This window comes from Ceratotherium simum, chromosome 30, assembly GCF_057802395.1.
Source record: "Ceratotherium simum simum isolate JZ-2026a chromosome 30, ASM5780239v1, whole genome shotgun sequence".
Classification (NCBI taxonomy): Eukaryota; Metazoa; Chordata; class Mammalia; order Perissodactyla; family Rhinocerotidae; genus Ceratotherium; species Ceratotherium simum.
The window spans coordinates 15,517,229-15,533,121 of record NC_141929.1 but is presented as its reverse complement, the minus strand read 5'-3'; the positions used below and the strand labels follow the sequence as shown (position 1 = coordinate 15,533,121).

General features: G+C 41.2%; 2 protein-coding genes across 3 annotated transcripts in view; both read left to right on the top strand.

Annotated features, from left to right (window-relative positions):
* AP1G1 (adaptor related protein complex 1 subunit gamma 1) overlaps positions 1–7,669 on the top strand; it is a 77,701-nt gene extending 70,032 nt beyond the window's left edge. Inside the window, exons 22-23 of the mRNA XM_004431805.3 lie at positions 1,593–1,691; positions 3,476–7,669. Coding sequence (XP_004431862.1) covers positions 1,593–1,691; positions 3,476–3,577 — 201 coding nt within the window. The 3' untranslated portion in view covers positions 3,578–7,669. The remainder of the gene's footprint in view (positions 1–1,592; positions 1,692–3,475) is intronic.
* A 3,921-nt stretch (positions 7,670–11,590) lies between these two features.
* Positions 11,591–15,893, top strand: part of PHLPP2 (PH domain and leucine rich repeat protein phosphatase 2) — a 69,997-nt gene continuing 65,694 nt past the window's right edge. The window contains exon 1 of one of the 2 annotated variants that reach the window (XM_087419993.1): positions 11,591–11,666. In XM_087419993.1, coding sequence (XP_087276119.1) covers positions 11,601–11,666 — 66 coding nt within the window. In that variant the 5' untranslated portion in view covers positions 11,591–11,600. Of the gene's footprint in view, positions 11,667–11,841; positions 14,771–15,893 lie in introns of those variants that run through there. The other variant, XM_087419994.1, reaches the window with a different exon arrangement.

Below are 15,893 nucleotides of genomic sequence, written 5' to 3'. Positions count from 1 at the left end.
GCGGGTAGTATTAATATCTACTTCATAGGGTTTCTTTGAGAAATAAATGAGTTTTATGTGCCAGGTACTGTTTCAAGCACTTTTCATGTGTTCAATGCTCAATAAATGTTAGCTGCTGCAACTTAGGGTTTTACACTTGTTACTTTAGGCTGCTGTTTTCGCAACATATCATCTCTGCTATTAAAGCATGGCCTTATTCTTGGTGCTGTACAATGCCTATTTGGATATCATGATGTAGCTCGAAATTCAAAATGTCATATTTCGTAGATTCTACTATTACTATTTTTACTTTTTGTTATCTCTGAAATGGAGGTGCATTTTAGAATTGATACATTGTCATAGTTTAATTGGCAGCCTGTTTTCTTTCTCAGTGGTATGTAAAATAATGATGTGAATTACACTGATGGCATCTTACATTTAATGAAATAAATGTAAATAAATGAATAATATTTTAGCGTACGTAATTTATCTTGACAATAGAATTATGAATAAGACCCAAAATAATGTCTGTGTGTTGAGATTAAATCTCTACTCTTGTAATTTTTAGATTTAGAGAAGACTAGGTAGACCCCCCCCTTTTTTCTCTCCCCTGCCCTTCTCTCTTTTCTCTCCTCACCTTCCCCACCCCCTTCTCTCTCTCTCCCTGTCTTCTCTCCTTCTCTCCCCCTCCCTCTCCTCTCTTCTCTCTCTCTTTAATATTTTAGAAGACTAAACTTTCAGGAAAGATTTTTAAAATCCTAGTATGTAGAATAGCTACATACATACTATATTGTGCTGACAATATGGTTTACTGGTCTTGCTCGTAGCACTCTTATGTCTCTTCCTTGTAAACAAATAAACAAAACCCACCAACTCTCTACAATTTATGGCTTTGGCTTTTGCAAGTCTTTTGCTGTATAAGCTAGTTCTGCATGTAATTTTTCTCTTAGGGTCTTGTGTTCCTAATGGAGAAATCCTGATGTGTTCCACATACATATTAACAACCTGGCTCTTTCCAGCCTTTCCTTCGCCTCTGTCATGTAGGAGTACTCCTTGACACATTCCAGATTATGCGGGCTTTAGAAAACAAAAGTTCAAGTCTAGATCCGAACCATCCGAATACACAAAAGCATAAAAGGCCTGTAGTTAATGACTGGTATGCTGGTTTTTTATTTTTAGAAAGCTTTTCTTTTCTTTTTAGCTTTTTTTAGCCACAGGCACCCGTTTTTTTACCTGCGTAGTTGATCAGTTACTATTAAGTGAAGTTGCCAGAAGAAGAATTGGTCACCTTTTGAAAAGTAGTAGGCTAAAGTTCCTTCTGCCAGAAAGTGAACAGTGGCTCATTGCTAGTTTTCATGATCAAGACCTAACAATAGATTTTTATAAACACCATGAAGTGATAGTCAGCCTACATACTATGAATTGCTGATATCTGGCAAACAAATAGAACGTGAATAGTATGTAGGGTAGTAGGTAATAGTAGTAGGTAATAGTAATAGGTAAATCTGTTACCTGAACCGTCATCTGGGTATCTGACTTTTTTATTTGTTGACATCTCTGACATAGTATTATGTGTGTTACTTTTTCTAAAGAGTGCCCTCTGTTTCCTCCAGACATTCCAGCTGCAGCTTCTGTCTCCTAGCAGCAGCATTGTCCCAGCATTTAATACGGGGACCATCACACAAGTCATTAAAGTTCTGAACCCACAGAAGGTGAGTAGCACATTTGAAGACAGTATCTGAGCAAAGTATAAGCATATTTTGTGAAATAAAATTCTACTTTGTTTCTCTGGATTTTTTGACTCACAGTCATAGAGGAAATCTATGAAATTGTCTGGTCTAACCTCCTTATTCTTTTGTAGATAATAAATGGAGCCAAGACACTTGAAATAGTTTAGTGGCATGTTATTAAAGTGCAGCTTTTAAAAATTCTCTGTTTAGAGGCTTAAAGGTCTAGTTTTTTGCAGGAGGAGGGGGAAAGCTTAAACATTTTAATCTTTACACAAGTTGCAGTCTGAGGTAAGAACATTTGTTGAATGAAGTATCTACCTTTACTACTGTAATTATTAAGTATGCATAGCAAAAGTAGAGACATTTTTAATGAAGCAGCCAAATGAAAAATAGCTTTAGAAACTGAAATTAGGCAATATTTTTCTTATATCTTCTCAAAGAAATAAATTGACTTCACTTAATAGTAATCAGTTAACTAGTTTTCAGTTTTTGAAAATGGTTCAAAGAATTTCTTCACCTTGAAAGATCTCTAGTAGTATCTCATAAATGCCAGTATGATTTCCTCCTCTTGTAGCACTTTGCCTTTCCTCTGCTATGCATTTTATTTTAAGTATTTGCCTATAGCACAACCACAAATTCCTTTGACGATCTGATACCTAGAAAGAGTAAAAGTTTTCTTAGTGCATTAATATTTGAAATCTGCCACGTAAAGTAAAAAGTACTTATAATTGAGTTCTCTTAAAACTACTGCTGTTACCTATAAATTAACTCTTTTTTTTTCTTTTATCTCTTGGGAATGAAACCAGTTTATGTTTACATTTACAGTCACGCGTCACTTAATTACGGGGATACGTTCCTTGAAATGCGTTGTTAGGCAATTTCGTTGTTGTGCAAACATCATAGAGTGTACTTACAGAAACCTAGATGGTAGAGCTTACTACACACCTAGGCTATATGTACCAATCTTATGGGACCACCATTGTATATGCAATCTGTTGTTGACCGAAATGTCATTATGCAGCACATGACTATAATATAGGTTTTACAGACAAAGCAACAGTGTATTTGAATATAGAGCATAAGATGAGTATTTATCTCATTTTTCTAGAAACTTGGGTACAAGAGTTGAATCTTTTTGAAAAGCATGCAGTAAATGTTACTATGAAAATTCTCCCAAGTGGTTCTGTATTGTTAATGCAGTTCTAGGATTGAAGCCAGCAATGTGTTCTGGAGATGCATTTCGCCTCCTTGACTGCATGATGTTGGTTCCTTGGCTAATAGCTAGAGTACTAGGTGGTTTTTGTTGTTGTTGTTTGCCTGTGTTTTATTTTTAAGAGACAGCTTTGCTTTAAAGTGATTTGTTTTCTCTAAGATTAAAAGTCTATTTGGGGGGCCGGCCCGGTGGCTTAGCGGTTAGGTGCGTGCACTCTGCTACTGGCAGCCCGGGTTTGGATCCCGGGTGCGCACCGACACACTGCTTCTCCGGCCATGCTGAGGCCGCATCCCACATAGAGCAACTAGAAGGATGTGCAACTATGACATACAACTATCCACTGGGGCTTTGGGGAAGGAAAAAAAGGAGGAGGATTGGCAATAGATGTTAGCTCAGAGCCGGTCTTCCTCAGCAAAATGAGGAGGATTAGCACGGATGGTAGCTCAGGGCTGATCTCCCTCACACACACACACACAAAGTCTATTTGTGGACTGGACAGATTCTAGAGATTTTATTTCACTGTATAATTTGTGATTCTCTTTTCTTCTCACAGCAACAGCTGCGAATGCGGATCAAGCTCACATATAATCACAAGGGCTCAGCAATGCAAGATCTAGCAGAGGTGAACAACTTTCCCCCTCAGTCCTGGCAATGAGGGTCTGGCACCATTCTCATTCTTATCCCACTCAATCAAAGGAACTCTGGGAAGGAGGTTGTGATCGCTGGCAAGTCCCCCCCCAAACTGTACCATGGGCATGAGGAGCTGAAGAGAACTGTTGAGGAGGATTTTCCTAAAGTTATTGCTGACCGTGAAGCATTGTTAAAGACTAATCTCCTCTCCTCCACTGTTGAGGCTGGCTGCTTCTGGAGGCTACTTCACACTCTTCCTCCTCTTCTCCTTTTTTCGCACTTCTCCACCCTTCCCACATTTACAGCCAGAATCAACATTCCCTGGGCCCCTGAGGAAATAAGCAGCTGGTCTGGAGGAGAGGACTGGAATCCATGGCAAGAAAACACTCACTCTGTCTCTGCAGCAAAGAGTTGCCCCTTCTTTCTACTGTGTTTCTCTGTGGACTGGGCAAGGTGGGGTATTTATTCCTCACTAGCTGGGTTACCATCTTCAGGCGCTTTTTACATCTGGCATTCAGAATGGAAATGTAACAATGGACAATTAGGGAGCCCTGCCTTTTTCTACTGTTTGAAAGAGGCATTAGGCTCCTGGTAGCCTTTTCTGTGCATTGCTGTATACACACAGACACACACATGTATGTATGTTTGATACCAAGAACTGGTCAGACTTTGAGAGATTATTTGTAAACACTGGACAGATGCAGTTAAAAAGAGTTTTTGTTGAGATTTGGCGTGAAGGATATGGTGCTCTATTTGTAATAGAAACTTCCAAGGCTCTTCCAGCTCCCCTTTTTCTCCATTCTTTAGCTGTAGTCATGAATACTCTCCATGATTTTCAAAATTGATGCCCCTTAAAGTGCAAAGTGGACAACTTCTAAAAGATATATATATATATTAATAGTTATTAATGCCCCTATTCCCACCACAAATTTTAAAGTTTTCCTAAGCCCGTAACTTGCCTGTTGAACTATGGTAAATGGGTGGAAAGAGGAGTTCACTACTTTTAAAGATGAGACTCCTTAACAAAAGCACCTTTGCCCATAGGAAGAGTGAGTATCAGACTCATCCTAGAGCATATTGGAGTCATCTGCATTACTCCAAACCTCCCTTTTTATTTCCTGAGCCTGGCTTGGACCTTGGCATTCCGTTTGAATTCCTTCTTCTAACTGGAACATTTGTGTTGTATCTGTAACACTGGCACTGAAATAAAGACCACACGGTTAAAGAAATCTTTCCTATATTGTACTTTATGGTGTTGGAATGAAGCCTTGTAGCTTCCTTGCCCCCTATGTCAGAGGAAGTCCTGTGGACACCATAGGGTAGGGATATCCTTACCTGAGTCTGAGAGATTGATCTCTTGAGAGAGGCCAATCTCATGAATATCTGCCTCAAAGACTTGAGGTCTGGAGCTTCTTTTAAGCTAGTGAGAGTGCCGAGTGCTTTTTAGAAAGGACCCTTGTGTTATCAAACCTTAACATTGAGTTTCTGGAATGTGGTAAGGTGAATCTCCTGTGGCACATGTTGAATGTACTGTGTACGTTCAGGTGCACAGGGGCCATGTCTGATATACTGAGGAAGAAAGGAAAGTTCAGGCCCACCTTGCTCTTAAAATGTTTGCAATCATTACTGTATTGAGTACAGTATAATGAATACTTTGGCTTTGGTCTTAAACCTGGGTACAAATATCCATTTTTTTCCTTCCATTTCACCATGCCTTTACTTAAAATCTTCAGTGTCTTGTCAAATCTAGCTCTGTATCAGATGCTAGACTATTCCTGACATTTGACAAACTGGAGTTGAACTAAAGGCTCCAAAGGGAAAACTTTCTGGTCTTACTAATATATAAGAGCAAGATTTGCTAAAACTTACTCCACTGGGTAAATAGTTGACTGAGTCAAGAACAGGATATTGTGCATAGCTTTCAGTAAAGTAAGTGTGGACTAGTGTATATTTCAGACAACTGCTCTGCCTGTGCAATGAAGAATAGCCTTTAAAAGTTTCTTTGTAGACTGATTTCATTGGATGGATACTTAATGCTGTGAAACGTGATAGGATTAACATAATATCAGCGGATTTCTTGAATAGAATTTGTCTAACATTCCTCTTTGTGGTAGAGGCTTTATTTTTTCTCTCGCATTTATAGTTAACCAGCTCAAGTTTCTTTAGTTGAACTGAGTTGAATCTCAGAAATCTGCTGAAGACCATGCTGTAAGACAGTGCTAGCTAATGGAGCTGGAAAGGATCTACTCTAGTAACAAAGCATGTCCTTGGGTCACCATAGTTTTGAGGTACAATTATATGATCATCCATAGCTTTGTCTAGAAGGAATAAAAATCATGGCCTTAACACAAAGGGTGCTGTGTAGAATATGAAGTGATTTCAGAGAGTGAACCTGAGCACCATACTCAAGGACTAGCGGCCACATAACTGCCTAGGATACTGATGGTTGTGAAGACTGTTTCAAATGATTAGATCTTTGAAAGCTTCAGCGTGCCTTAGTTTCTAGGATCAGAATTAGTTCTCCTCTCACTTGGCCTTTGCTGCTAAAGGAGAAATCTCTTAATTTCTATGAATACTTGCACATTTCAGTAATTTCTTTCCCTAGTATAAGCATTCAAGGGGGAGCAAATTTAGATAGATCTACAACTTCAGAGCCATTATGAGGAAAGAGTGATTTCCATGGCTGTTTTGATAACTCCAGGGTGATAAGCAGTGAGCCTGTACACACTTACTTGGACAATTTCACATGCACTTTTACCTCATTTTTTCCCTCTTCTAGAGTAGTTTGTATCCTACCCTCCCCTCTTCCCCAGGAATCCTAAGGGAGAATTCATCTAAGTAATCTCAAAAAACTGTAGGCAGGGTGCTGTACCCGAGAAGCTTCTCCCACGATGCTCCGGTGCTGTTAACCTTGAGGTGATTTGGACAGTCATGGAATGTTTTATGCTGTGTATTATGATCATCTGTTCATTTTCAGGTCTTTCTCATTTAAAGAAACATTCCTCAATGTAACATTTGGGAGGAAATTCTTTCCTCTTGCCAGGTTATAGATGTGGTTCGTACCCCTTGTTTGTCTCATTTATGTAAGAAACTAGACTTTCAAAACTGTCAAGCACTAACAGTTTGAGTATTTGCATCTACTATATAACATGCTTTCCATTTTTATGTTCTTCTAGAAGAAGTTGGAAGTTAGGGGATACTGTTTTTGAGGTTCAACTTCATAATCTTCTGCATTAGAAAATATTTGGGCCATGAGAACTAGGAGAAAGAAAAAGCTTGAATGTGTATATTTTTTTCTAGTGAATGTATTTTATCCACATTGTCCTAAATCAAGAAGGAGCTAGAGAGCAAAAAGTGGTTATTCATGAACTTGGTGGTTGGTGGAGAGGTAGTGCACGGCTGTGTACTCATGAGTTGGGAGTGGGGAGGATCACTGAAAAGAAAATTGCTCTGCAAGTCCTGAAGTTTAAAACACTTGGACCAGCTTTGGCTCAGGAGGGTGGGGCTGCTTGTAGAACTGGAAGTGAATAACTCTTTTTCAAGCAATAGTAGTGAGTGAGTCCCATCTCCAGGTTCCAGGACCTGAAACACTTAAAACAGAAGAAAATGCTGAAGCAGCTTGCACGGTTGTTTCACGAACTTCCACGAGGCTGATTCTGGCTTCAAGATGGAGCATTGGAGTTTTTTTGTTTTTGTTTTTGGAACCTGCTGTTGGGCTTTGTGTGTTTTGTTTTTGTTTTCTATTTGGGGGCCCCGTGGGAAAGAGCTTCTGAACTCTTTCCTCTGTGAACTCCCACTGTGTCCCTGTAAAGTCCCTTTTCTTTCATAATGTTGTAAGTTACATTTTCATTAAGCCCCATCACATCTTCTTTACTGTAAAAATATTAAAAGGCTGTTCCAAGTGGGACAGCTAATGAAGTTCTAATTATTGCAGACATATTTTTGAGATGTAAAAAAAATTTAAAATTAAATGATAAGTCTTAGAGGCGAGTGAGGAATAAAATGGATGTAAACATCTACATGGGATGCATTAGAATTCTGCTGTGTGTATTGTCTTTTGGTTGAAACAAATTATGAACAGTGACTAATAATAAAAAGTCAATACTCAATGATTTCACATTTGCTTCCTCGCTTCTTACAAGTGGATTAGAGAAGCCTTGGATGAATTCTTATTCCAGAGCTTTGAGCTAAACTTATTGACCTGTTAATGTTCCGTTTACACAGAAATCTCACCAAGAAAGGGATTTGAACAACTTAAAAAAACTTGTAGTTACAGGCAGTGAAAAGTACAATTGGAAATTTTAACTATATGATTATTTCCATGCTTATCTTTTCCACTTAGGTGAATTCTCACACAAGGCAAAGAAGTCATATCAAGGTGACACATGTATTAGGGGTGGTCATGGGTTTGGTTATAAGCTTTTTGTGAATTGTTCCAATATATCTGTGACTGGGAAGAGGAAGGCTTGACCTGTTAAAATGAATTATATTTCATGATCTGTTTTATATGAATTCTTCTATAGAAGTGAGAGTGGTTGGAAGTTGGAAGCTGCTGGTTTTCTATTACTCAGGTGATCTCTGGCAGTCCCTTGATTGAGAAAAGGGAGAGTGTGACAGTCCCCTAATTGAGAAGGAGAAGGATGCAGGCCTTGGCAATTATCTAGTTTATGCAGAAGTGCCCTTTGGCACTGTTTGATAAGTGACATTTCTATAATCTTTCCTTATATGTGGCTTAGTTAAACTTCATCTTTGTGCCTAATATTAAATTTAGTTGACAACTTCATCTACATGTAATTAGATGAAAATATAAAAGCTACAATAGAAAAGTTGAGCAAGTAATAGACTCCAGACATTTACTTAACAGTACAAGAAGTAGTGTTCAAATTTGAAATTCAATCCAGAAGGACCAAATTAATCTTTGTCCCTTTTAAGGGTTTTCCATGCTATTTCCTCCCCTAGCTCAATTGTCTCCATTTTCAAAAAATATAAAAATGTCCAAGGAAAAAATTCCTTCAAACCTTGAAGCCGGGTAAATACTGCCTGTTTATTTGGAACTAAAATAAGGAATGTCGAAGTCTGCTCAACCTGTGGTAGAACAACAAGGGATTTACACCTAAAGATCACTTTGCGATCATCAAAGGAGTGGGAACTAGATACAAATAAGTGAATGTAGTAAGCTCTTATGGCTCCTCTACCAAATCTGATAGACATGAACTTTTCTTCTCTAGACCTTCTTTCCATTTTGTAGTGAGGATTAGGAAAAGCTCCTGGCATAAAGTGTGTGTGTGTCCCTCCCCCTGCTACGTGGAGAAGGTACGCACAGCTGCTTATAGGAAGGATAGAGAGAGGAGGGAGTCTAATGACTTTTCTGTCTCTTAGCTTGGTCCAAACAGTGATTTTTGTAATGATGAACCTGCAGTGAGGGCAGATGGATTTTTTGCACAAAAAATCCCAGAGGAATTTATTTTTAGGGTTAGTCTCAGCTGTTTACCATTTCCAGAAATTGTAGTTACATAACCCTTGGCATACATAATACACACTGCCTTGAACTGGGGGAGAACATGAATATGTGACCTTTGAAACAGTATAAAATGTTAATGACAGTACATGATTTGAAAAGAAAAGAATCAACTGGTTGTCCCTACTTAACTGAATTGGATCTTAAACCATGGAGACCTTTAAAGAGAGCTGCATCATAAGTTATCCCCTGTAATATCTGGGTGGTAGCTTGCTTTTTTTCTTTTTGAAAGTGGTACTACTGTTGTTCAAGTAGTAAATACATAACTTTTAGCATATGCTTGTATTCTGAATTGATGCTTTAGTCCACTATCCCATTAATTAAAAGAACAAACCAGTCATCTACCACTGCTCTTCCCCAGCATGAACTCAAATGCTAGTCCTGGAACGAAATCCTTCCCTTTCACGTGATCAATTAGTAAAGAGCTTCTGCTCATGAGATCTGGAAAAGATAATGTGTGATACCTCAAGAAACAGACTTTCCGGGGCCGGCCCAGTGGCGCTAGTGGTTAAGTGCGCGCGCTCTGCTGTGGCGGCCTGGAGTTCCCTGGTTCAGATCCCGGGTGCGCACCGACGCACCGCTCCTCAAGCCATGCTGTGGCGGCGTCCCATATAAAGTAGAGGAAGATGGGCATGGGTGTTAGCCCACAGCCAGTCTTCTTCAGCAAAAAGAGGAGGATTGGCAGATGTTAGCTCAGGGCAGATCTTCCTCACAAAAAAAAAAAAAAAAGACTTTTAGGAACACTAATTCTGAACCACATTTTTATTCTTTCCACTGCCTGTCCGCCCTTAGTCAAGTCCACTTTTGTCTCCATGTTGGTGCCTATCCCTTACACACCAGTGTTCTTGCTGGAAGAAGTTACCCATTAAGAACTGAAATGGGAATCCAACTACTTTGAGTAGCTTTCTTGAAAGTAATTTCAAGGTAGAAAGAAAACCCAGGAGGTAGACAATCTAAGAGCTTTTTTCACCTTACACCAGACTCACAGAGACAAACCATTTTTAATTCATTAAAATGAGACAAAGATTACCGGCAATTGGAATTTTGATATATACAAAGTAACTTACATAAAGGGAGAAAATAGTGACCAAACTTTTACAGAAGAAATAATTTGTACGGGGTCAGAATCTTTGCAAGAGTCAAATTTTGTCTTGGAATTTAAAATATCTCCAAATGCATACATATCTCATAGGAGAGGGGCACAGTTAGATCTCAAACTCTCTTGTACTAAGCTTACAACTAAACCATTCTAAACACTTAGTTTGGACTAGGCAAGCTGAAACAATGGCTAATAGGTGATACCATCTTTACCAATTATTCAAAGCTCAAGAAATTATGGGTTTTTTGCTGTTTAATTCCTTAATGTGTACTGAACAAGTTGCTTAAAGATTCATCAACACCTGTGTAATGGGGGGAAGACCTAAAAATCCGGAAGTATGGAAAGTTTCCTAGGAAAATTTAGAGCAGAATTAACAAGGAGAGTACCCAACGAGGAATTGAGTGAATCTTAAATTCGGAAATTCAGATTACAATGGCTACTATGAATCCCTATAACTTGCTAAGCATTTTGTATGCATTCACAAAATCTTCCCAATAACCACTGGGCAGATATGAATTTCTATTTCACAGCTTAAAAACCAAAGGCTTAGATCAAATAACTTGCACAAGGGTATAGATCTAATAAGAGGTAGAGCTGGGATTTGGAATCTGGTTTTCTAACTCCAAATTTGGCCCACTGGCCAGCCACAAAACTACCATTAATCCGGGAACTAAAAGAAAATAATAAATGAACTTTTAAAGATTTTCTGAATTAGTCTTGCAAATAATAAAATGGCTCACAGACCATATTACTGCTTGAGACAGAGAATCGAATTCTGATAATTTTACTATATGAGGAGAGAAGGGAATTAAAATTTGGCTGGGAGGTGAGTTGACATTTTGTACACGAGGTTGGTGTGAATTTGCTGAAAAGGTCTGAGCAACTCTAATAAGGAAGACAAAGGGCCTTGCAAAGGTGAGTATTCTCAACAATCCATTCCATGGCTTTGCCAGTGAGGGTGACAAGCCAGTTTTGAAGTAGCAAGAGAGGAAACGTCTTGGAGAGGTAAGTTACAAGAGTTACCCTCTGCGGAGGGCAGTGTCCTATCACTATTGACAGGTGCAGACACCCCCTGCCCCTTGTCCAGCGGGTACTTAGGAGGCGGGGATAGCAGTAAATAACCCTCCCTGCGCCTCAGTCCTCCAAACCGAGGGCAGTCAGCAGCGGAGACCCAGCTCTGTGGTGGCGCCGGCTCCGCCCGCGGGGCCCGCGGGGCCCGCGGCAGCCCGCCCGCCAGGATGCAGCTCCGCGTCGGGCGCCGAAGCCACGCTAGGCGAGCAACTACGCAGGTCCCGCTGGGCCGCGGGAGGGGCGGGAACAGGGGCGGGGCTTCGGGCAGCGGGGGGCGGGGCCTAGGGCTGATCGCGCGCGCCGCCGAGGCTCTGCGCGCTGTCGCGCCGGCCCGGCGTCCGTGTGCAGCCGCCGCCGCCGATGGGGGAGGTGGAGCCGCCCGAAGCGCCCGCGAGCCGCCGGGCGGGCGGGATCCGGGTCCTGAAGGTGAGGAGGGAGGGAGGGCTGGGGAGGGAGCGAGGGCGGGAGCGGCCGCCCCTGCCCCGCGCGGTGGCCGAGGCAGCCGGCGACCCCCGACCCGCGTCAGTCAGTCCGCTTGGCGGCTCAGCCGCCCCGCAGCCCCGTGGGGGCGCCGCGGCCCCCGCCCGGGCCTCCACGCCTGGCTCCCGCCGAGGCCTCGGCCGCCTCTGTCCCCACCGCTGCCCATCCCTGGCCGCGCGCCACCCGCCGCCCAGGCCCACGCCTTGGGTCCGGCGTCCGCCCGGCCGCCGCCGCCCACTCGGCTCCTTCGGGACCCGAGGTGGGGGCCCACCTCTGCCGCTCTCGGCCGCGCTCGGGGACCGGGGCCGGTCGCTCCTGGCCCGAGAGAGGGGCTGGAAGTACGCAGGGCTTTCTCCCCGGACACCTGAAGACATCACCCCAGAGGGAGGATGGCGGCGGTGATTGGCCGGGAGCCGCGGTGTGCTCGTGGGCTGCGCCGGCGGAGCGGGCCGACTCTGCCCCCGGGCTTACCACCCAAGTTAAGACACGGCTGCCTGCTCCGAGGCGCCCGCCTGGAGAGCGAGTCCCCGGAGGAGCTTCATCCTGGGGAGTCGCTGGGCGTGTTGCAGAAAGGAGCAGGGGTTGGACAAAAAGGGGCATTCCTGCTTGTGGGAGCGGGGCTAACAATCCCGGGAGACGGTAATGGGGGAGCGGTTATGCAACAGGCAGCTCGCGGGGCTTTTTGGCAGGAATTGGGGGGACTAGGAGGAAATAAAAGCAGATGCAGGCAAGGGGGAGAGTAGAGCCTTGAAGGTGATGAGAAGAAGTTTAAACACACAAGGAATGTAGGGTGGCGAGGGGACAGTGAAGATGGTTCAAAGGAGGAGTTGTGGGAGACTAACTGGATGGAGTTTTCTACTAGCCTTGAAATACGTAGTTGGAGAGAAATTTTTCTGTAGGTCAGATATATAACTAGGTACCCTGGAGATGGAATGAAATTTCTTCTAGAATTCTAGAAGAGGAATGGGCAGGATTTACACTTGCCAGGGAGAAGGAAGAGAGAAAAGAAAATTTAGAAGATTTGATGTGTTTCAAAAGTACTTTGCAAAACAGTGAAACTACATATTAAAAATACATTAAGTGATAGTTGTTAATTGGGATTGAGAGTGAGCACTGTATTATTAAGATTATTTGTAGGACATCACAAAGATGGGAACAGTGAAAAAAATAATAGATTTGAAGCATCTGGCGAATTCATGAAACAACATAAAATAGAACTCTGTAAAATATAAAGCACTTTTTATGCTACTATCTCCCAATCTTAATAGAGATTATAGAGAAATAACTTACAGAAGTAACTTCATAGTTTACCTCCATTTCTGTGTACAGCTTCTACATATTTATTGTAACTTTAATTTAACCATAAGTTGCAAATATAATTCCTCAAAGGCTTTTGGATATTTATTGAAAACTGTAAGGTCACAAAAATGTAAATTGTGAATGTACCAAAAAAAGAAGTTCTGCTGGCCTAGTTTATCAGGAAATGGCAGATCCAAGACATAGGTAATGCCCTCTAGCCTAGAATGTAAACAACCTTGGCTTTTTTCTTTTTGGTGAGGAAGGTTGGCCCTGAGCTAACGTCTGTGCCGATCCTCCTCTGTTTTGTATGTGGGATGCCACCACAGTGTGGCTTGATGAGCGGTATGCAGGTCTGCGCTTGGGATCCAAACCCTGGGCCACAGAAGCAGACTGTGTGAACTTAACCACTAAGCCGGCTGTCCCCTTTGGTTAACAGGCTTTTTTAATAACACCTTGTGTTTGGTGGGGAGGGAGTGAGTTGTGAGAAGGAAGGAATTGAGAAATGAGTATCTTTATTGAGGGTCCTGCCTTCCTGTACTTCCAGGAAGTGGTCCAGCGTATCACTCTTTTCCTGGGGTTCCAATCTGGGGACCATTAGAAAGATTCGAGAAATTGATCTTTTTTTTTTTTTAATTTATTTATTTTTCCCCTAAAGCCCCAAGCGATAGTTGTAAGTCATAGTTGCACATTCTTCTAGTTGCTGTATGTGGGACGCGGCCTCAGCATAGCCGGAGAAGCAGTGCGTCTGTGCGCGCCCGGGATCCGAACCCGGGCAGCCTGCATCGGAGCGCACGCACTTAACCGCTAAGCCACGGGGCCGGCCCCAAGAAATTGATCTTGATTATAGTACTGAGCTGGTGGTGTGGGAGCTGACAGTGTCTAAAGCTTTTGCATCCCTTGCTTTATTGCATATGGTCAACACTTTAAATAATTCTTACAAATAAATGGGATTGGCTATGGAGAATAGGTGCTGTGTGTTCTACATACAGAAGTTCCGTTCAATAGCTGAGTGGTTGAATTTTGTGCCAAGTGAAACTAGAAAATATATAAGTAGAAGACTTTCTGAATTGGGAAGAAAGTCATCATCTCCTACATGTTCTTCTCTGAAGACCCTTTGAAAGGCTTATTCTTTTTTGTAACTCTTTTATACTTAATACCAAATCATGAATATCATTGTTATCAAATAACATAGATCTTCATAAAAAGGCTAATATATCTAAGCCAGTATAGTTTAGACAGATTAGATGTAGGTTCATCTGTATGGGGTATTGGAAAATTTGATTCAAAATCTGCCCCTAGATTTATTTAGCAAATTGTTGTTTAGAATGTATCCCTTTATAGTTGTAGTTGGAATATAAGTATGATGTTTTGAGTACTCTTAAGATTATTGGGAGTATCTTTGAAGCATAAATTTTTCAGATGTTCCCTCCAATTTTGGGATTATTATTATTTTTTTACTCAGTTTGTAGAAGAAATGAAGTTACAACTAATCTAGTCAGTGAATGTTATGAAATCTGTTTCTTCAATAATAGTTTCAAGTTTTTATCAAAATAATGTGTGTATATGGTTTTTAAAAATCAACTAATACCAAAAACATTTTAATGAACTGAAGTATTCTTCCTGTCCTTATCTCACCCCTTCCAGAATATTCCTTAACATGTATATTCCTAGAGATGAGCCCATATTGTTTTAGTTTTGAATGCAGCAACATATCTCCTACTTGAGGTTATTTCACATTCTACTAGAACTCAGTGAGTATGATGAGTTACTTTACCAGACCGTTTTACCATCCGTGTCTTAGAGTTAATTGTATGTGGGCATTTAATAGTTTATTGCCTTTGAACTGATCACAGATCTCATATATTATCTTCATTTTTAGAGTTAAAAGCGTAAAGCTGAAGTGGGTACTTAATTCATGGCTTACTCTGAAGACTTATGCGTTGTAGAAATATTTTTAAGTCTTACATTTGCTCTTTTTTTCTTACATTTGTTTTTATTTTTTATTTATTTTTATTTTATTTTATTTTTTAAATTTTTGTTTATTGCAGTAACATTGGTTTATAACATTGTATAAATTTCAGGTGTACATCATTATACTTCTATTTCTGCATAGATTATATCATGTTCACCACCCAAATACTAATTACAACCCATCACCACACACATGTGCCGAATTATCCCTTTCGCCCTCCTCCCTCCCCCCTTCCCCTCTGGTAACCACCAATCCAACCTCTGTCTCTATGTGTTTGTTTATTGTTGTTATTATCTACTACTTAATGAAGGAAATCATATGGTATTTGACCTTCTCCCTCTGACTTATTTCACTTTGCATAATACCCTCAATGTCCATCCATGTTGTCACAAATGGCTGGATTTCATCATTTCTTATGGCTGAGTAGTAGTCCATTGTGTATATATACCACATCTTCTTTATCCATTCGTCCCTTGATGGGCACTTAGGTTGCTTCCAAGTCTTGGCTATTGTCAATAATGCTGCAATGAACACAGAGGTACATGTATCCTTACACATTGGTGTTTTCAAGTTCTTTGGATAAATACCCAGCAGTGGAATAGCTGGATCATATGGTAGTTCTATCCTTCATTTTTTGAGGAATCTCCATACTGTTTTCCATAGTGGCTGCACCAGTCTGAACTCCCACCAGCAGTATATGAGAGTTCCCTTCTCTCTACATCCTCTCCAACACATGTTGTTTCCTGTCTTGTTAATTATAGCCATTCTGATGGGCGTGAGGTGATATCTCATTGTAGTTTTGATTTGCATTTCCCTGATAATTAATGATGCTGAACATCTTTTCATGTGTCTGTTGGCCATCTGCATATCTTCTTTGGAGAAATGTCTGTTCAGGTCTTTTG